This window comes from Heterodontus francisci, chromosome 38 (assembly GCF_036365525.1).
Source record: "Heterodontus francisci isolate sHetFra1 chromosome 38, sHetFra1.hap1, whole genome shotgun sequence".
NCBI classification, from domain to species: domain Eukaryota; kingdom Metazoa; phylum Chordata; class Chondrichthyes; order Heterodontiformes; family Heterodontidae; genus Heterodontus; species Heterodontus francisci.
In genome coordinates, this window is record NC_090408.1 from 42,247,004 (window position 1) to 42,268,921 (window position 21,918).

Consider the following 21,918-nt stretch of genomic DNA (forward strand, 5'->3'; position numbering starts at 1 on the left):
ACAGACTGGCACTTCCCTTTTACACATTATTAGTATTTTAGCAAAATCCTGCAAATAAGCCTAACAGTGAAATAGGAAGGGAGCAACTTTTACACCAGGTCTCACAGGTATTTCCTTGGCCTCTGCAAAAAATTCTATTGCACAAGATAAACTTGCTTCTTCAAATAATAATTTTACTGGCAATTTAGGTTTAATAGAATGGTACAAACATTGAGAGACTTCAGTTATGTGGAAAGGCTGGAGAAGCTGGGATTGTTCTCCTCAGACCAGAGAAGGTTAAGGGGAGATTTAATAGAGGTGTTCAAAATCATGAGGGCTTTTGATGGAGTAAATAAGGAGAAACTGTTTCTTGGCAGAAGAGTCACTAACCAGCAGAGCCAGATTTAAGGTAATTGGCAAAAGAACCAGAGAAGAAATAAGGTGAATTATTTTTACACAGCAAGTTATGATGATCTGGAATGTGCTGCCTGAAAGTGTGGTGGAAAGAGATTCAATATTAACTTTCAAAAGGGAATTTTTTTAAAATCTTAAAAAAGGAAAAAAATTGCAGGGGAGTGGGATTAATTGAACAGTGCTTTCAAAGATCCAGCACAGAAACGATGGGCCGAATCCTTCTATATTGTATCATTCTACAAAGTACAGTCACTGGTTGAGGGAGCAGGCTGCAGATTGTTCTTTATCCAGACACTAAAAGACATGCACATACTACACTAACGTAGAACCAAACACACCCATCGGGGGAAGATAATTGTGCCTTGGTTTTTAGGGCGCCTTACCTGGCAGCCATCTTGGTTAATCCACTTGTTTTGCACCAGATCCCTGTCGGTGTCCTGCAGGCCAGCATGATAGGCCAATGCAGCAATCCCATTTCTCTTCAGCGTTTTAGTCACCGTGTCACATTCGTGCCGTGACAGACAGTAAATAATGCCGGAGTCGCCTGTCAATGATGCAAACAAGGGAGTTAGTACAGCACAGAATTGTTTCTTTTAAAAGGATAAGGTGCCATTGTCTGCCGAACACATCAAGGTTAAAGGAAGCAAAAGAGGTGATACAAATCAGGAACTAAACATTAGATGACACTAGCATTGACAACCCTGCAGGATTTGACCCCCAGAGTCTCCAGGAGTTTGAAGATTAAGACCAGGGATCATTCTTACACCTAAATGCCTGATCGAGTGGGAATGTCACTGAACGTTTGATTGGCCACATTCCTGCATTTATACAACATTTCTATACATTCGGGTGTTAACCAATTTCTACTTAAAGCTCCAGAGCCCCAAATTCGGCCTCCATTAAAGTTGCCAACCCTCTAGGATTGGGGAGATGGGGCTCCACAAGGATGGATATCTCAGGCGACCAATGGCAGGAGTATGGGGGTGGGGTGGTTGGAGGCAGGTGGCGATGTGATGAAATCTCCAGGAATACATCCAACCAGACTTGGTAACTCTAGGTAACATCAAGTTTTGGTTTTAAAAGCTTGGTAACTGAGGAAATAGAGACTGAATTAGGACTCCCATGCTTTTGTGATTGTACACTGGGCATCAATCTCAACACACTTCAAATACACGGGGAGAGGAAGAGCAGAATGCATGCCATGTTTTGCCCTCATCACAACACTGACTGAGCTTCAAAGGAACTCAGTGTATGGGAAGTGCTTGTGACATCTGAGAGGAGTCGATGTATCATATAAATCTATCTAAGCACCAACTGTGGTAGTATCAATAAATAGAGACTTTAGACAGGCTGTGAGAGAAGAAGGAAAATTGATTGAATTATAAATGTTTCCTCCTCTCCTGTTTGGGAGTGAGTGAGAGATGTTAGCAGCACCTCGCCAGATGACAGTCTACCTGTAAAGTCTTATACTTGGGCGGGAAGGGGCGCGGGAGAAACAAATATACTTTACCACAAGTGCAAGCTAAGCACAGGTTAATTAAAAGAGATTTCTCACAGGTCATTCAAATATATTTCTCAGAATGTACCTAATTTCATTTATTGATATTGGGTAACAAAGATACAGAAATGTCACAAAGGATAGTACACAGGCAGTAGTGTGTCAGCACTGAGAAACTAGTTTGGTTTATCATTGTGTTATTGACTGGAAACATATTCCTCTGCCCAATTCAATAAAATGCTTTTACTTACAAACGTGCAATCCAAATGAAGTTGGGTGGTAGTTTCCCCAACAACAGGTGCCGTGTGACTCGCACTGCATTGCTACTGACTTTCATTTCAATGATCAAAGCAAAATAACATACCACTGTGTAAATATGGAGTACCAAAGTTCAATGTCATGACTGACACACACACACAGCGCAGAAGAGAGCACGCAAGAAAGTGAATTATTTTATAGCACATCACTATTTTGAATATGGCAGCTATTTTGCATATAGCAAAATCCTACAGTAATCCAGTGAATAACTAGTTAATTTAAATATCAACAAACAAATGGATGCCAAAGCTAAGAGAGGACAATACTGTTTAAAAAAATTTCCATGCAGATAGTTACCTACACAAAGGTTGGCAGGCTCCCCGTTACTTTAAACAAGCTACCGTTTCCCTCTCTCTTTCTCTCAAGATGTGACTAGTCACAAGCCCTAGGTGATGATCTACTAGATTCATAGGGCCACTGCAGCCCAAAATACATCAGTGAGACATGTAGTCCTACAAATATTTAGCTCCAACTATAGAAACGAAGAGTAAACTGTCAAAGGTCATTAGGTTCCGTACAGAAATGATCAGGTCTATACAGGTAGCCACAGGCACAGCAGCGTGCAACCCGATTAACACTTACGTGGATAATTCCTCTGGATCCATTCGATACAGTCTTCAGCGATCTTTCTGGGTTTTTTTGGTAGGACCTCGTACTTCAGGTTGTGTCTGTTGAAGCTCATGGTGAACCTGCAGAAATTAAACATGAAGCCTCGGTATGTGGCCCATGCAGAATCTACAGGACTGTAGGCATACTGCAGATTGAACAATTTGCTACACAGCCCACTTCCCACCATCAAATTACCTCATGGGAAGTGCACAGCAGAAACAAGGCACTTCCTACACCAAAATGAGAGGGGAAACTGGAGGTTTAAGTCACCTTGGCTACCCCTTCATGTATGTTCACAGCCAGATATACTGCTAGACCATGCACAGCAGGGAGACTAGAGGCGAGGAAGGTGCAAGAGAAAAGAAGGAGCTGGCAATTATATGGCACTGTTCAGGTCCTCAAACACTTCACTGTCAATTAATTATTTTTGATGTAGTTATGTCGGCAAAAGTGGTAGCTAATTTGCAAGCAGCAAGCAAGATAAATGACATTTTAATCTGTTTTTAGTGGAGTCGGTTGAGTGATAAATATTGGCCAAGACACTGGGGGAAAACTCCCTCATCTTCAAATATCATCATTGGATCCCTAACGTTCACCTGTGAGGGCAGACAGGACTTTGGTTTAATAGCTTTACTGAAAGATGGCATCTCAGTCAGTGCAGCACTCCCTCAGTACAGTACTGGAGTGTCAGCCTGCATTATGTGTTCAAATCCTGGCGTGGAGCTTGAAACAACCACCTTCTCACTCAGAGGCACGAGTGCTGTCACTGAGACAAGGCGCCACACACAGGAGAAAAAAAAAGTAACCTATGTCAAATCAACAAACCCCATTTTAAGGAAAATTACCTTTAATATAACGGATGTGTCGCTTTGTTTCAGCACTTGAATTATGTAATACTGCTCAGTGCAACACAATGACTCCGTATGATTTATGGTAATGTCAATGACTCCACTTCTGCAGTCTGGGGTACACTTTGCAGTAGTGAGGGAGGGCTGCACTGTCACGGGCGATGTCTTTTCAATGAGATATCAAAATGAGGCTTCGTCTGCTCTCTCAATGTAAAAGATCCCGTAGCACTATTTCGAAAAAAACAGGGGAGATCCCCCCAGTGTCTATGGACCAGCATTTATCCTCTAACACATCACTAAAACAGATTATCTTGTCATTATCAGATTGCTGTTTGTGAGAGCTTGCTGTGTACAAATTGGATGCCACATTTCTTACATTACACAGTGACTACACTTCAAAAAGTACTTCATTGGCTATATAGTGATTTAGGATGCCCTGAGGTTGGAAGAGGTGCTACAGAAATGCAAGTCTTTCTTTCTTTATTTACAGTTTTTACTTATAAAAGTGCCCAGGAGAATCACAAGAGGTAAAATAGATTAAACTTCGATCCAGAACCGGGAGGTAAAGATTGACATTGCTGATGACCACTTTTTTGTCTGACTGAAACATTCTAACAAAAAAAACAGTGCGCCTGTAAATCTTAAAATATGATAGTTACAACAGTCCTGTGGCATTACTCACAGTAAGTCAGAAAATCAAGGTTTAGGACAACAGGAGCATTATACTGCACAATGGTATAATTCTGCTGTTAAGATGGAACTGTGTATCTCTAAAGCCACAGATCCAATTGGTGGGGAGGTTTGTCCCTAGATTGGCAAGTGCCTTTTAAATCCCTGGATCTTCCCCACAGTCAAATGAAACCATCAGGAAATAACTGGCTCTCTTTTTTTCTTAAAAAAAAACAGTAAAGGGCAGCACAGTGGCGCAGTGGTTAGCACTGCAGCCTCACAGCTCCAGCGACCCGGGTTCAAATCTGGGTACTGCCTGTGTGGAGTTTGCAAGTTCTCCCTGTGTCTGCGTGGGTTTCCTCCGGGTGCTCCGGTTTCCTCCCACATGCCAAAGACTTGCAGGTTGATAGGTAAATTGGCCATTATAAATTGCCCCTAGTATAGGTAGGTGATAGGGAAATATAGGGACAGGTGGGGATGTGGTAGGAATATGGAATTAGTGTAGGATTAGTATAAATGGGTGGTTGATGGTCGGCACAGACTCGGTGGGCCGAAGGGCCTGTTTCAGTGCTGTATCTCTAAATAAAATAAATAAAAAAATAAAGTGTGACAGCTGAAATGTGACAGACACATTTCGAGAGGCACATAGATGAATGTATGTAATAATTGTTTATTAATCTAATCATAAATACTCTTCCTCACCCTCACCCTCCCCCAAGAAATGAAGTTACGTACACTTGAGGTTTCAGCATCTTGAGCTGGTTGAGGATATCTTTCTGAACTCGTGGTGTGGCTGTGGCCGTCAGGGCCATCATCGGGATCGAAGGAAACTTGATCCGCAGCTCATTCAATCTCTTGTAATCAGGTCGGAAATCATGGCCCCACTGAATAGGGATAGAACAGCAAGAGTTAACTTCTGACGGCCATAAAATGAGGAATGAATGCACAGAGCTGACAAAAAAAATGTCTGCCCGGAAAAACCATGACTGCCACCAAGGTGTTGGAAATAAGGGCATTGGGATAACCAGCTGCGATACTGCAACCAACAACATGCACTTCTTATAGCATCGCTCATGTACAGCAAAGTCTCAGAGCACTTTAGAAAAAGGAGGAAAAACACAAAGTACAATTAATGAAATTGATTTTAAGGTAAGGGAAAAAGGTGACAAAACAAAGTGCTCCTGGAATGTAGCAGGGGAATAATGAATGAAGAAATAGCTTCCCAGTTGGGAAGGATGAAGGGAGAGAATGAAAATGGGAAAGAAAACCAGGGTTGCATAGTAATTTGAACCTGGTACAGCAAAGAGATCAAGCTGGGCATTCAATGGGTATGGTCCTGAAACCGATTCTTTCAGGTAGAGATTAATTATAAAGGGTCCCACCGTCCCAATAGGCCATTAAATCCCTTCACCTTTTCCACAAGTTGCACATCTCTGCTATCCCTATTTCATCAAACCTCAGCATATGAACAGTCTGCTCAGAATGACATCTTGCAAGTCAGGATTCTCTTCAACTGTTGCCACCACAGAGATCTTAATAGAAATTTTTTGTTTGTACAAGCCACTGCGAGCTGTGATATGCATTGTCAACTGCAGCCTACACTCATTTGGTATTAATTTACAAGATGAATCATGGTATTCAGCAGCAGGTATAATATTGAAAAAGATATTGCTCTCTGCTATTCCCATGGGTGTTTGTCAGCTGAGTGCATACACCCACTCAAAACACATTCCTCTGATGACTGCGGAACTAGAGTCAGTTTAGAAAAACAACAGGAAGCTCGCCACTACCAGTGAAACAGCACACTCTCGGTGCACTTCCCAGTCTGTGCTGAGTTAACTGCTCTCAGTTGGGATGCTACAATTAGCTTCAGCACCCCTAGAATAGGGAGGGAGGAACGGAAATAAAACAGTCAGCATTTCTGTTCCTAATCTGCATTCAGTGACACACCGCTGGAAAACAGAAGTGTGGACATTGGTTGTTAACAGTATCAGGCTTGGCTATCACTCAGTTAGTGAGCATGGGCTAGAGGGAGAGGCAAGCAGTCATATTAGTGGCAAATAGGACAGAAAGCGCTTTCATTTCCCATCCCAGTCTGCATACAACACATGATGCTCTCAGACCCAACCTTTTGTGTACAAACAAAAAGAAGTTGCATTTATATGAACTGCTTTAAAGACTTCATGACATCACAAAGCACTTCACAGCCAATGAAGTGTGGCTACACAGCAAAAGATCCCACAAGCTGCAATAAGGTAACGGACCAGATAATCTGTATTAGTGATGTTGGTTGAGGGATAAATATTGGCCAGGACACTAGGGAGAACTCCCCTACTCTTTTTCAAAGACTTCCAAGGGATCTTTGCCATCTACTTGAAAAGGCAGACTAGAACTCGATTTAATGTCTCACCCAAAACTCCTGGTAGTGTTTGATACTACGACACTCCCTCAGTACTGCACTGCACCATCCACAAAGGCTATGTGCACAAGTCTCTGGAGTGCGATTTGAACCTAATACCTTCTGATTCAGAGCACCACCATTGAGCCAAGGTTGAAATCTAGAAAAAGAAACATAAATAGTCCAGCATGTTACCTGGCTGACACAGTGAGCCTCATCGATAACAAGGCGAGCCAGAAGCTTCCTCTCGTATAAATTTACCAGTGCCGCAATCAGTCGGTTACTGGCGCTGACCTGGATTAAAGAGAGGAGAATCAAGGTTACTAGAACCAGAGAAATCTTTCTTAAAAGTTCATTCTTAGGATGTGGGCATCACTGAGATCTCTAGTTCCCTGAGAAGACAGTGGTGAGACACCTTATTGAACCATTGAAGTCGCTGTTTGGTACAACCAAGTGACTGGATGGCCCACTTTGGAGCATAGTTAAGAGTCAGCCACATTGAAATTATAAATCTGCTAGAGATTTTGGTACTTGATAAAATCTCAAAATTTTCACAAACTATGGAACAGGGTTTAGTACAATAAATACTATGTCGCAGTATACAGTTCCAACACCTCTTGTGTATACAATGTGCAGTGATAAAACTCAGATTGTTCCTCTGAGATGGGGCTACTTTTTCTCACCCCCTAATTGTGTGTGTGATGTGCATGTGTTTTTTTTGTACGAAATCCCTGAAGTAAACGTGTTCAGTTATGAACATCATAATTATTTGATCAGTTATGATATAATTAGCACTGCATCTTCAGCTTTTATTGCTAATAAAAATGTTCGGGATTATGTCGAATCTTTCAAAACCAGTAAATACCAGTGGAAGAGAGTAAAACCCGTCCAGCAGTCCCAATTTCACTAAAGGGATATATTCCTACAACACTCCCTATCTACAATTGCATTGAGAGGGGTGTGTGTAACCAGGAAGCAGATTTCAAATTATGGGCCCCTCATACACAGCCCACAATCTTAGACCTACCAGAGAGAAAGAGAACTACTTCAGTCTGTTAAGCAAGAAAAATAGGGAAGGGGAAACAATTTACTAATCTGACTAAAAAACATATTTCAGGCTCACCTTCTCAGGTGTGCAGTACAGCAGCTTCACAACAGGATCCTTCTTGGACAGTTGCATATAGGTACTGGCAGCTTCAGAGTCACTCTTGTTCCCAGTCAGATGGGTTGCTGGGATCTAATAATGGAAAATAAAGGAGACATTTTAAATATGCCCGCAGCTCTTCCCTTCCTCCACACAAGTTTCTCGATAGTTTGCTCCTGCTCACTGGATCTATTCACACTCTTCAGGTTTTCGGGCCTATGGGGGGGGCGTCAGACTGTGGCTCATGCTCACTAGTCCTCAGAATCAGGCCCCTTTTCCCTTCCTTTGGGGGTTGAGATTGGCCTCTTCTCAGCACCACCATCAGAACAGAGCTGTGACCAGGGATTCAACATGCAGGTAATTGCAGGGTTTAAGTCCATCTCTTATAACCAGTGAATCATGTCAGTGTGTGTAAGTCAAGGGACCTCCTTCCCTTTCTTGGACAGTTGCATATAGGTACTGGCAGCTTCAGAGTCATTCTTGTTCCCAGTCAGATGGGATGTAATGCACATTAAATTCTGTAATTCTCTGGTCTCCCTGTTTTAATCCAGAAAGCTTGTTGTTGAAAGATTATGCTATAGCCAATCTTTGCTCAGTCTTGCATTTATTTTACAAAGTAAAAAGATTACAAATATGCAGCTCCTCACACAGTTTCCTTATATATTCTCAAGTAAGACCGTAATCAATACCCTCCACCTGCATATGATTAAACACAATTAACAGATTCCCTTCCTTTTTAAAGAAAAGAGTTTAACATGCATAAACACTTCAAAACAAATCAAAATAAATTTCATATTCTATACACAGCATTACAATGCGAGACGTCCCTCCTCTAGGATCCCTAACAATTTCTTTGTACAAGCATTTCTTTTCGTAAAACAGATAGTTGATGACTTACATGTAACCATTTAATTTGAGATTTTCTTTCTCTTCAGCATGTTTCAATCCAGCAAGGTCAATCTGTGACCTTTATTCACTCTCATTTTTTGTAGAGTGTACATTATCCTTCAAGGAACAATTATTTACATAACATTCAATGGGTAGCTTATCTTCAGTAAGCCCCTTGTACAGAATCTCACCTAAAATATTTGACAAATAAAACTCCATATCCACTGCATCCATAAGAGCCAGTATTTCTGCAGCTAAAGTACTTTTAACAACCCTTTTTATTTTCTTAGCTTCTCAAGCTAAAAGGACAACATTTCCCATTTTCAGCCATCAAAAATATTACGAAACCAGTGCACTCGAATAGCCATCAGCAAGATTAACACGTGAAGTATAACTGAAAATGTCTAGTTTCATATTCTTTGGGTCACCTAAGGATAGAAACTTAATTACACATTACTCCAGATTTAATTTTTTTAATATTTTATTTGCCCTGAAAACATTCTCAACTTTTGGGTGTTTCATTGTAGTACTTAACTCCAACACATCAAAACTAGCATCAGGTCTAGTCTGAGTGCACAGTTTAATTGACCAACCAAGCTTCGTAATTGCTCTGTCTCTTTAGATATATCATCTTTCTGTGATGACCTAGCACAATTAACCGGGATAGGAGTAACAATCTCTAAATAGGATTGTTGATTTAAAGTTACTCCAGATCTACTCTGCTTAATATCTAAACCAATATATTAAAAAGACCAGCAAGCCTGACTCCCAATCTTAAATTCTCTAATCTTATTAATAACACATTTCTCAAATACTGTAGTACTAGCCCATAAGAACTCATCAAAGTGCATCATGTAGATGCCTGAAAGTTTCCCTTTATGATACCAATGAAATACCATACCCCGGAAAATCACGACAGCAATAGATGTATTTGTTCATTTTTCATAGTTTTGATCTGCATCTGCTACCTCTTCATGCGGTTTCAGAAACACTGCTTTCTGAAAAGTATCACCCTGCAGAAACGCGGCTTTTATGTCAATTGATCCACACATCTCCCATGAATATGTAACCAAAAGAGCTAAAAAGATTTTCAAGATTACTTTTCTAGCTGTGGGAGAGTCCACTCTATTATCTGTATCCCCCCCGTCACTCTTCAAAACCCCTCGCAACTAGCCTCACTTTAGCCTTTTACATCCCTTCTTTAAGGACTTTTTCAGTACAAATCCATACATGCAATATAGAGCATTCAAATGTGCAGAAAAAATTGGAACTAACAGTAGTACCCTGTAGAGCAGGACTGTCACAAAGCACAGAAGGCAATTTGTGATTTCGCCCAAAGTCCAATTTATAGGGACTATACCGTCCAACCATCTGGTACCTCAAAATAAACACCAAACTCTCTCCAATTCTTTAATTTCTTTTGTTTTGCCTTTCTTATTAGTTTATTGTTGGCAGCCACCAAAATTTCAGTCATGAGAACTTCTGCTTCTAGTTCTATTGCAAGAATGTTCTTCAGCCTTCATTTCATCGTGAAGTTATTCAACTACGGTCTCCACTAGCACTTTGATGTCTTTCAGGCCTACTCCTGTAAGATCTCCCTCACACATTATCGGAGGCTCTTTCTCCAGTACGTGATTGTTTCCTGATGCAAGAGTCATTTCCAGATGCACTATTAGCACTTGCACTGAGCTTTCATACTCTCCACTCTTTCACTCCATTCTGCCAGTCCATGGACCTCACGGCTTGGCCATCATCTTGAACACTCAACCAATATTTAAACTTGCCAGTAGATTTTGCTGCTTGTCCCACAATTTCCACATCCTTCCATTCACTAGACCCCTCTGGAATATATGTCACCCGAGTACTTACTCAGGGCAATTGGCCTTTGGATGTGATAGCTCTGTCCTGCATGTCATGATCTCTCACATTACTACTATCCAACCCTTGATCTACCGTATTCTGTTCATCACAAAACACATGAGCATTTGAGGTACAAGGTGCCTCATTTCCTTCTATTGGCTGCTCAGATTCTGAGATTTTGTAATCAATTCTGATTAATCATGAGCAATGAACCTTAACAGTTTGATTTCCATGTTTGATAACTACTGTCTGACCATCACAACCTATTACCTTACCAGGGCCTCTCCATTCCCCATGACTCCCTCTTTTATACTACACCACATCTCCTGAATTATATTCTGTCCCAGATGGCCTTATACGATGCCTCAGAGCTCTAAATTTTCTCAGAGATCTTCTCAGCCTTGATGAAAGCCCATCTCCCTGCAATACAGCATTCAAATGTGCAGACAAAAATGGAACCCTGTAGAGCAGGAGGACTGTCACACAGCACAGAAGGAAATTTGCGATTTTGCCCATAGTCCAATTTATAGGGACTGTACCATCCAACCATCTGAAGTAAATTTTTCACATGAAGGCAGTTGTCAACTTGCAGTTTGGTTGGTCAGCTAAGATTTTATGCAGCATTTCATTGATCACCATGTGATTCTTTTCACATAGCCCATTGCTGAAAGGACTGGGTTACTAGGCTTGGAGACAGATCAATAGAGAAGCAGTGGCAGACACTTAAGGGGATATTTCAGAATAGGTATATTCCTATTATAAAGAAAAATTCTAAGGGGAGGACCCACCATCTGTGGTTAACTAAAGAAGTTATGGAAAGCATCAAACTTAAGGAAAAGGCATATAATTGCGCAAAGATGAGTGGCAGTTCAGATGATTAGTCGGAATATAAAGAACGGCAGAGAATGACTGAAAGGTTAATCAGGAGAAAGAAATTAGAGTATGAGAGGAAGCTAGCTAGTAATGTAAAAACGGATAGCAAGAGTTTCTACAGGTATTTAAAAAAGGAAAAGAGTATCTAAAGTGAGTGTTGGTCCTCTAGAGAGTGAGAATTAGGAGCTAATAGTAGATAATAAGGAAATGGTGGATGCAATGGACAAATATTTTGCTTCTGTCTTCACTATAGAGGACACAAAAAACATTCCGGCAATAGCTGTAAATCAGGAGGTGGATGGAAGAGAGGTACTTGGTGAAATTACAATCACCAGGGAAGTGATATTGACCAAACTGATGGAGCTGCAGGCTGAAAGTCCCCAGGTCGTGATGGACTTCATCCTAGAGTCTTAAAAGAGGTGGCTAATGAGGTAGAAGATGTGTTGGTGTTAATTTTTCAAAATTTGTTAGATTCTGGTAAGGTTCCATCAGACTGGAAAGTAGCAAATATAACCCCTCTATTCAAGAAGTGGTGGGGGGGGAAGGCAGAAAACAGGTAACTATAGGCCAGTTAGCTTGACGTCTGTCGTGGGGAAGGTGTTAGAATCGATCATTAAGGAGGTTGTAACTGGGCACTTAGAAAAACTCAAGGTAATCAGGAATAGTCAGCATGGTTTTGTGAAAGGGAAATCATGTTTAACCAATTTGTTGGAGTTCTTTGAAGGAGTGACATGTGCTGTGGATAAAGGGGAGCCCGTTGAGGTACTGTACTCGGATTTCCAGAAGGCATTTGACAAGGTGCCACATAAAAGGTTATTGCGCAAAGTAGGAGTTCATGGTGTAGGGAGTACCATATTAGTACGGATAGAAGATTGGCTGGCTAGCAGAAAACAGAGTATGCATAAATAGGATCTTTTCTGATTGGCAGGATGTGACAAGTGGAGTCCCGTGGAGGTCTGTGCTGGGGCCTCAACTTTTTACAATTTATTTCAATGACTTAAATGAGGGGAGCAAAGGCATGGTAGCTAAATTTGCAGATGACACAATGATAGGTAGGAAAGTATGTTGTGAAGAGGACATAAGGAGGTTGCAGACCAATATAGACAGATTGAGTGAGTGGGCAAAAATCTGGCAGATGGAGTATAATGTGGGAAAATGTGAAGTTGTTCACTTTGGCAGGAAGAATAAAAAAGCAGAGTATTACTTAAACGGAGAATGACTGCAGAATTCCCAAGTGCAGAGGGATCTAGGTGTTCTAATGCAGGAATCACAAAAAGTTAGTATGCAGGTACAGCAGGTAATAAAGAAGGCTAATGGAATGCTATCCTTTATTACAACAGGAATTGAAAATAAAAGTAAGGATGTTATGCTTCAGTTATACAGGGCATTGGTGAGACCACATCTCAAAAACTGTGTGCAGTTTTGGTCTCCTTACTTAAGGAAGGATGTAAATGTGTTGGAGGCAGTTCAGAGGAGGTTTACTAGATTGATACCTGGAATGAGCAGGTTGACTTATGAGGAAAGGTTGGACAGACTGGGCTTGTTTTCACTGGAATTCAGAAGAGTGAGGGGAGATTTGTTTGAAGTTTATAGGATCCTGAACGGTCTTGACAAGGTGGATGTGGAAATGATGTTTCCTCTTGTGGGTGAGTCCAGAACTGGGGGGGGCACTGTTTTAAAATTAGGGGTTGCCCTTTTAGGACAGAGATGAGGAGAAATTTTTTCTCTCAGAGGGTTGTGCGGTTTTGGAACTCTCTGCCTCAGAAGGTGGTAGAGGCGGGGTCATTGAATATTTTTAAGGCAGAGGTAAATAGATTCTAGTTAGGCAAGGGAATCAAGGGTTATTGGGGGTAGATGGGAGTGTGGGATTCGAAACACAAACAGATCAGCCATGATCTTATTGAATGGCGAAGCAGGCTCAAGGGGCCGAGTGGCCTACTTCTGCTCCTAATTCGTATGTACTTCAGTTGCGGTATTCATAACCATAATGTTCATGTTTTCACACATGTCTCTGAACTCGTCATTGGCAAATTCCCCTCCATAATCAGTCAGAAAATTAGCCAGTGCCCCAAGTCTGGTCCCTATTCATTTCTCCATGATTTTACCTATAATCAACCTTTTGTCCTTGCTCTGTATTATTGTAGAAAGAATAAATCTGGTTGCCAGGTCTATAAAATATAGAATGAAAATATCTCTGTCTTTGTTCCATACCTTTAAATCCATGGCAACTACCTTGTTAAAGTCATGTGCCAATGGAAGGCTTACAATAGGATGCGACTGCGTCCTCCGATACTTTTTATAAATTTCACACTCCTCACTAATCTGTTATCCTTGTAGACTCTTCATCAATCACTTCTTCATCAATGCATCCTTTAGCAAGGTTTTTGACAAGAAAAGTAAGCAAATTGTCTGAGCAACTTATAAGACAATTTGCTTTTTTTCCCTCACTGATTCTGATCACCTGATGCCATTAATATCTCTCTAACACCCTGACTAGAAACATCAGGTTTTGTTAAGGGGATACAATAATGCCCTGACTGGGTAAAGTGCAAATCCACTGACTTTCCAAAAACAATTATCTGATCATGCTCTATACCAAGTTTCATTTGTACCTTTTTTAGAGAAGGTTTACTCAACAGTGAGACAGTACTAGAGACTACTCAGTACTGATAAAGTTGCTTACTCCAACTATTTTGCATGGGATTACAACACTCTTTAGTAACTTCAGTGCATTGTCACCACCAAACCTAATGTTAGTAGTACTTTTATACTCCTTAACCTTGCATCCAAATAACATTTTAACCAATCTGTTCCACACACTATCGATGTGCAAGCACTATCGCAGCACAGTTGAATGAATTCGCAACTAACAGATTCGTCACAGGACTAAAACTCCTTGTCACTTTGTACAATTTGTTCAGATTCATCATTATCTTCCTCTTCTGCATCAGAATTCTCTGTGTCATGTGTTATTCCAAGAACCTTGCCTTCTCTGCTTTGGGCAGTTCATTGCATAATGACACTTCGAGTCATTACCTATTAACTATTCCTTGGGCATTCCTGGGATTCTTTTGCCTATGATTGCTGTTCCAATTCTGTCTTCTGCTGTAATAGCCAAACCTGCTAAAGGTGCTTTCATTCTCATTCCTCCTGTCTTTAACTTTTCCATTGTACTGCTGCCTGCATCCAGTATCGAGACCATTTCGAACTTTGGCAATCATTGAGTCTTTCATTCTTTGTGTCACCACAGAATATCAGAGTCATAGAGAGATACAGCACTGAAACAGGCCCTTCGGCCCATTTGTTCTACCCAGACTGCAGTAATCTTTTTAAGGCAACAGACATTTGATCAAAAGGGAGCTTTTTTCCAAGAACCGAACCCCAGTTAGAACCAAGAGCCTGTCTGTACGCGACACCCTAGCACAATCTAGCAATTTAAATGCTAGCATTGAACCAGGAATCTCCAAATTGAATTTCCTCAATCTTCTGTACAGTCTGTTAAAGTCCATGATATATATCCTCCATTGAATAACCAACTGTTTTCTGAAATCTATCAAAGTCTGACCATGCCTTATAGGCATTTAATAGATCATCTTTCTTGTAAACCTCATCCAAGAATTCTAACAGAAGATCCAAACCTTCTTCAGTATCCAACTCACAAAATACTTTACTTCTGATTCTACTTTTGGTAAGAAGTGACAATACCAAGGCCATACCTTGGTATTTCTTCTTTGGTAGGAACACAACCCACGTCCACATATCCACTTTATTCTTCCACTGGTCATATGGCTCAGACTCTGAATATTGTAAGGTAATCATACCCTGAAAATTTACACTTGCTTTCTGCCATTTTCTGCAATAGCCACTGAGATTTTAATTTTCTATGTGAAAATTGTTTTTTAGTTTCCAACCTTCACTTTCAGGCAACCATTCTCTGCTACCATGTTTTAATCCAGAAAGCTTGTTGTAAAAGGATTATGCTACAGCCAACCTTTACGCAGTCTTGCATTTACTTTACAATGTAAAAAGATTACAAACATGCAGCTCCTCACTCAAACCGTCACAGTTTCAGTAAGGATCTCCTTATATGAGACCCTAATCAACACCCTCCGCCTGCTTATGATTAAACACAATTAACCATCTTTGGGATGCATTAAAGACATACATCTCTCCAGTTTGCCACATTTCCCCCAATAATATCAAATGATAAAGCACAGGAGGTGGCTATTTGGCCCACTGTGCCTGTGCCAGCTCTTTAGAACCATAGCAAAATTACAGCACAGGAGGCCTTTCAGCCCATCGTCGGCTGAAACATCTAGCTGCTCAATCAAATCTCACCTTCCAGCACCTGGTCCATAGCCTTGCAGGTTACAACACTTCAAGTGCATGTCCAGGTACCTTTTAAATGAGTTGAGGGTTTCTGCCTCCACCACCATTCCTGACAGTGAATTCAGACTGCCACCACCCACTGGGTGAAAAAGTTTTTCCTCACGTCCCCTCTAATCCTTTTACCAGTCACCTTAAATCTGTTCTCCCTGGTAACTGACCTCTCCGCCAGGGGAAACAGGCCCTTCCTGTCTACTCTAAGCCCCTCATAATTTTGTATACCTCAATTAAGTCACCCCTCAGCCTCCTCTGTTCCAAGGAAAACAACCCTAACCAATCCAATCTTTTCTCATAGCCGCTACTTTCAAGCCCTGGCAACATTCTTGAAGATCTCCTCTGTACTCTCTCCAGAGCAATTATGTCCTTCCTGTAATGTGGTGACCAGAACTGTACGCAATACTCCAGCTGTGGCCTCACCAATGTTTTATACAGTGCCAGCATTACATCCCTGCTTTTGTATTCTATACCTCGGCCAATAAAGGATAGCATTCCATATGCCTTCTTCACCACTCTATCTACCTGTCCTGCCACCTTTAGGGACCTGTGGACATGCACTCCAAGGTCTCTCACTTCTTCTACCCATCTCAATATCCTCCCGTTTATTGCATATTCCCTCGCTTTGTTTGCCCTCCCCAAATGCATTACTTCACACTTCTCTGGACTGAATTCCAAATGATACTTTTCTGCCCACGCAACCAAACCATTGATACAATTCTGGAGTCTACAGCTATGTTCTTCACTATCAACTACATGTCAATTTTTGTGTCAGCAGCAAATTTCCCAATCATGCCTCCAACATTCAAGTCCAAATCATTAATATATACCACAAACAGCAAAGGTTCCAACACTGATCCCTGTGAAACACCACTGGAAACTCGCTTTCCATTCACAAAAACATCCGTCAACTACTACCCTTTATTTCCTGTCACTGAGCCAATTTTGGATCCAAGCTGCCACAGTCCCCTGTATCCCATGGGCTTTCATTTTTCTGACCAATCTGCCATGTGGGACCTTGTCAGATGCCTTATTAAAATCCATGTAGACAACATCCACTGCACTACCCTCATCAATCCTCCTTGTTACTTCCTCAAAAACCTCAATCAAGGTAGTAAGACATGACCTTCCCTTAACAAATCCATGCTGACTATCCCTGATTAATCCATGCTTTTCTAAGTGGCAGTTTATGCTGTCCCTCAGAATTGATTCTAATAATTTACCCACCACTGAGGTCAGACTGACCGGCCTATAATTAATTGGCACCCTCGCACCTTTTTTAAACAATGGTATAACGTTCGCAGACCTCCAATACTCTGGCACCTCGCCCATATCCAGTGAGGATTTGAAGATGATCCTCAGCGCATCCACTATTTCCTCCCTGGCCTCCTTTAACAACCTGGGATGCAATCCATCCAGTTCTGCCGATTTATCCACTTTCAAGGATGTCGGACCTTCTAGAACTTCCTCTCTCATTATGCTTATCGTATCTAATATTTCACACTCCTCTTTTACTACAATGTCTGCATCATCCCTCTCCTTCGTAAAGATAGAGAAAAAAACATTCAATATAAACCCTGCCCACATCTTCTGCATCCACGTGCAAGTTCTCTTGTACATCTCTGATAGGCCCTATCCTTTCCTTAGTTATCCTCTTGCTCTTAATGTACTGATAAAACATCTTTTGGTTTTCCTTGATTTTACTTGCCAATAATTTTTCATGTCCTTTCTTTGCTTTTCTAATTTCCTTTTTAACTTCACCTCTTCACTTTCTATTAAAGGCCTGCTACCCGACCCGAACCCGACGGGACCCGACGACATGTGTCAGGTCACACTTCCGGGTCCGGCATTCGGGCTTGGGTCGGGTCGGGCAGGATCGGACACGCTCTATCACCACCTCAGGTAAGTGACTCTAATGTTAATTTACTTTTTGGACTTTAAAGGTGGTTTTGTTACAGTTAGAAACATAGAAAAATAGGAGCAGCCATAGGCCATTTGGCCCTTCGAGCGTGCTCCGCCATTCAATACCATCATGGCTGATCATCCAAACTCAGTAACCTGTTCCCGCTTTCTCCCCGTATCCCTTGATCCCATTAGCCCTAAGAACTATATCTAACTTTTTCTTGAATATATTTAATGATTTGGCCTCAAAGGCTTTCCGTGGTAGTTATTTTAAGCTTGTGCAGGTAAGGAACAAAGTGAAAAACGGAAGGTAGGTTAACTGATGGTCGGGTCGGGTCGGGATAAAATGGAAGGACTCGGGTCGGGCTCGGATGAGGGTTCTGTTGGGCTCGGGTCGGGTCTCATTTGTCTTTCTATACTTTCTATATTCCTCTCAGCTTTCTAAAGTATTGAAAGTTCTTTGAAAGAACTATCCAATTAGTCCCACTTTTTTCCCCATAGCCCTGAACATTTTCCCCCTTAAAGTATTTATAGTCATTGGCCACCTCCTATGCAGTCATTCAGCCCATCAAGTCCATGCCGGCTCTCTGCAGAGCTCTCCAGTCAGTCCCACTCCCCCACTTGATCCCCGCTGCCCTGCAAGTTTATTTCCTTCAAGTACCCATCCAATTTCCTTCTGAAATCATTGATCGTCTCTGCTTCCACTACCCTCATAGGCAGCGAGTTCCAGGTCATTACCATTCTCTGCGTAAAAACATTCATTCCCCACCCTGCATCTCTTGGCCAAAGCCTTCAAGCTGTGTCCCCTAGTCTTTGTACCATCAGTTATTGGGAACAGTTTTTTCTTGTCTAACTTACCTAAGCCTGTCATAATCTTCCACGCCTCTATCAAGTCTCCGCTCAATCTCCTTTGCTCCAGGGAGAACAAGCCCAGCTTTTCCAACTTAACCTTGTAACTAAAATCGCCCATCCCTGAAACCATTCTGGTAAATCTCCTTTCCAACCTCTCAAGGACGTTCACATCCTTCCTAAAGTGTGGTGGGTGACCAGAACTGGATGCAATACACCAGTTGGGGCCTAACCAGAGCTTTATAGAGGTTCAGAATCTATTTATCCAATTCCTTTTTGAAACTTATTATTGAATCTGCTTCCACCAACCTTTCAGGCAGTGCACTCCAGATCACAACAACTTGCTGTGTAAAGAAAATTCTCCTCATCTCCCTTCTGGTTCTTTTGCCTTAAATCTACCTTAAATCTGCATCCTCTGCTTAATGACCCTTTTGCAGGAAACAGTCTCTCCTTATTTACTCTATCAAAACCCCCCTCACATAATTTTGAATACCTCTACTAAATCTCCCCTCAATCTTCTTTGCTCGAAGGAGAAAAATCCTCGCATCACATGCACTGAAATAATCCCGCTTATTCTGTAGTCATTTTGCTACAACCCTCCTGAGAAATTGGAGATGCATTTCAATTGCTGAAGGGAGCAAGATAATGTTTAAACTCACGTCAAACAAGGTCAGTTTTTGCACCTGATCCAGGATCAGTGATCGGAGTGGGGAAATCACAACAGTGACTCCTGGGGTGAGACAGGCTGGCAGCTGGTAACACAGACTCTTACCACCACCTGAAACAGATAGACAGGACAAATCATAACAGAGAAACACAGGCCAGCCAGCTGAAGCAGAGCAAGAGAATAATCTGCATCACAGTACTGCTGTGTAATTATCATTTGTTCTCCAGTAGACCAAATGGTTTTTCGACCTTTTCTTCTGCCACATGTCTACCCTCCTCTGCAACCCTGATCAAAGGAGAGGGATTGCTCCTAGTGATCGTGCCAACATTCAGTCCCCTACTACCACCACGAAAAATACAGATTACCCTGTCATTATCTTATTTTTTGCTTGTGGGATGTTGTTGAGCGCAAACTGACTGCTGCACATGGTTACATAATAACAGTAACTACACTTCAAAAGTAATTGATTGGTTGTGAAGCACTTTGGGACATTCCGACGGTGTGATTAAGCTTTCGTTCTTCATCCTTCTCTGCTAAACGCACCAGCTCCTGCTCGCAGCCAAGCAACTGTTCTTGACGCGAGGTGCCAGCCAGTGAACATCAGCTGCATATTTAACGTAAGAGATTGCAGCAAACCTCGATTCCCCACCTTCACCCAACACGCACATCCTTATCAGGAATGGGGGTTAGGGGGGGTGGGGGGATAGTGGAGGGTAGCAGAGGAGGTGTCACTGGACAGTAGAGAGGTAGTGCGCTTTCAACAGCAGTGCCTGTACCACCACCTAGGCTAGAGTCAGCTAACTTAGAGCAGACCAGGGCACAAAGCAGGGGCCCTGCTGTTCTGTAAGGCTCAGTTACTCACTTGTTAACACTCATAGCCATTAGGGGCTCCCCATAACACAATAGTGTCAGGGCATCAGGGGCAAAGAAGGCCTTCATCAACTTAGCCATCAGGGGAGATATACATTTTAATTATTATAAGGAGATACTACAAAAAAAACAGACCCACACAATATACGAAGAGAAGGAAAACACCAGCTTTCACTGGAAAGCACTGCACTGATATCGGTCACCTTCGGGAATACAATACATCAGGTAAGGCAGTGAAACTGAAGAGACAAAGCTGCTTGTGAGCAGCGCAGACAGCAATGATTTGTAGTCATAGTACAGACACTGTTATAACTTGCAGCCATACTTGGCCCTTGTATGTTTTACAACAGAAGCAATCTTTAAATGCAATCAACTAATTGAATGTTTCATTTGGCAATCCGTCTTTTGGATAAGATATTAAATACAAGGCCCCATCTGCCCTCTCAGGTGGGCATAAAGAATCCCATGGCACTATTGTGAAGAAGAGCAGGAGAGTTCTCCCCACTGTTTTGGCCAATATTAATTTCTCAACAAGTATCACTAAAACAAATTACCTGGTCATTATCACATTGGTGTCTGCGGGAGTTTGCTGTGTGCAAATTGTCCGCCAGGTTTCCTACATTATAGCAGTGACTACACTTCAAAAGTATTTCATTGGTTTTGAAGTATATTGTAATACCCTGAATTCATGAAAGGCTCTATAAAAATGTAAGTCTTCCTTACAATTAGACTCCACAGCGTGGATGCAAGGACAGGCTGTTAATGGGGTGGTTAAACATTTCCTATACATCACTGGTGCCTTCAGCAATATTTACACAGGACACTAGAAGCACAGCGTCAGAACTTATTGCAACACAATTTTCCCACTTTGAGCCCCTGAATAGAACATTTCCTCCAAACTAGCCATTTCTAGTCATAGCGATGGGACTCTTAATTTAAATTGAGACACCCAGCTGAAATGCAATAGCCCACAGTGAAGATTGGAAAGAGCAGGAAAGACGTTGGGAGGTAGTGATTAAGTGGCACTGAGCTCAGGTTTTCAAGAGCATGTAGACGAGATGTGCTCAAGTTGTGTACACAGAATTACATAACTACAGCACAGAAACAGGCCATTCAGCCCAAATAGCATGTGATGATGTTTATACTCTCCACGGGTCTCGTCCCATTCCATGCATCAGTCTGTCTATTCATGTCAGTCTGTATTTTAGTCTGTGCCTGTTTTTGGCATGTCATGTAAAATCATTTGGGGCATAATTTCTGCTAGGAATAAAGTTTAAGAAATACATTTTTATAAAGGAAATTGTCAACACAAAAACCTGTAACAGTTTATGAAAAACGTATTCTTCAACTTCACACACAAGGATATTAACGAACGTATATACGAATTAGGAGCAGGAGTAGGCCACTCGGCCCCTCGCGCCTGCTCCGCATTTCATTAAGATCATGGCTGATCAGATTGTAACCTCAACTCCACATTCCCACCTATCTCCGATAACCTTTCACCCCCTTGCTTATCAAGAATTTACCTACCTCTGCCTTAAAAATATTTTCAGACTTTGCTTCCACTGCCTTCTGAGGAAGAGAGTTCCAAAGACTCACGACCCTCAGAGAAAAAAACTTCTCCTCATCTCGGTCTTAAATGGGCGACTCCTTATTTTTAAACAATGATCCCGAGTTCTCGATTCGCCCACAACAGGAAACATCCATTTCACATCCACCCTGTTAAGACCCCTCAGGATTTTATATGTTTCA

At 41.7% G+C, this 21,918-nt stretch overlaps 1 protein-coding gene across 1 annotated transcript in view; it reads right to left on the reverse strand.

Moving 5' to 3' along the window:
• The window catches only part of blm (BLM RecQ like helicase), a 56,105-nt gene that overhangs the window by 15,378 nt on the left and 18,809 nt on the right, over window positions 1–21,918 (reverse strand). The window contains exons 9-14 of the mRNA XM_068018218.1: window positions 19,289–19,407; window positions 7,857–7,970; window positions 6,929–7,027; window positions 5,071–5,219; window positions 2,792–2,898; window positions 777–937 (exon numbers count right to left, since the gene is read on the reverse strand). Of these exons, the coding sequence (XP_067874319.1) occupies window positions 777–937; window positions 2,792–2,898; window positions 5,071–5,219; window positions 6,929–7,027; window positions 7,857–7,970; window positions 19,289–19,407 (749 nt within the window). The remainder of the gene's footprint in view (window positions 1–776; window positions 938–2,791; window positions 2,899–5,070; window positions 5,220–6,928; window positions 7,028–7,856; window positions 7,971–19,288; window positions 19,408–21,918) is intronic.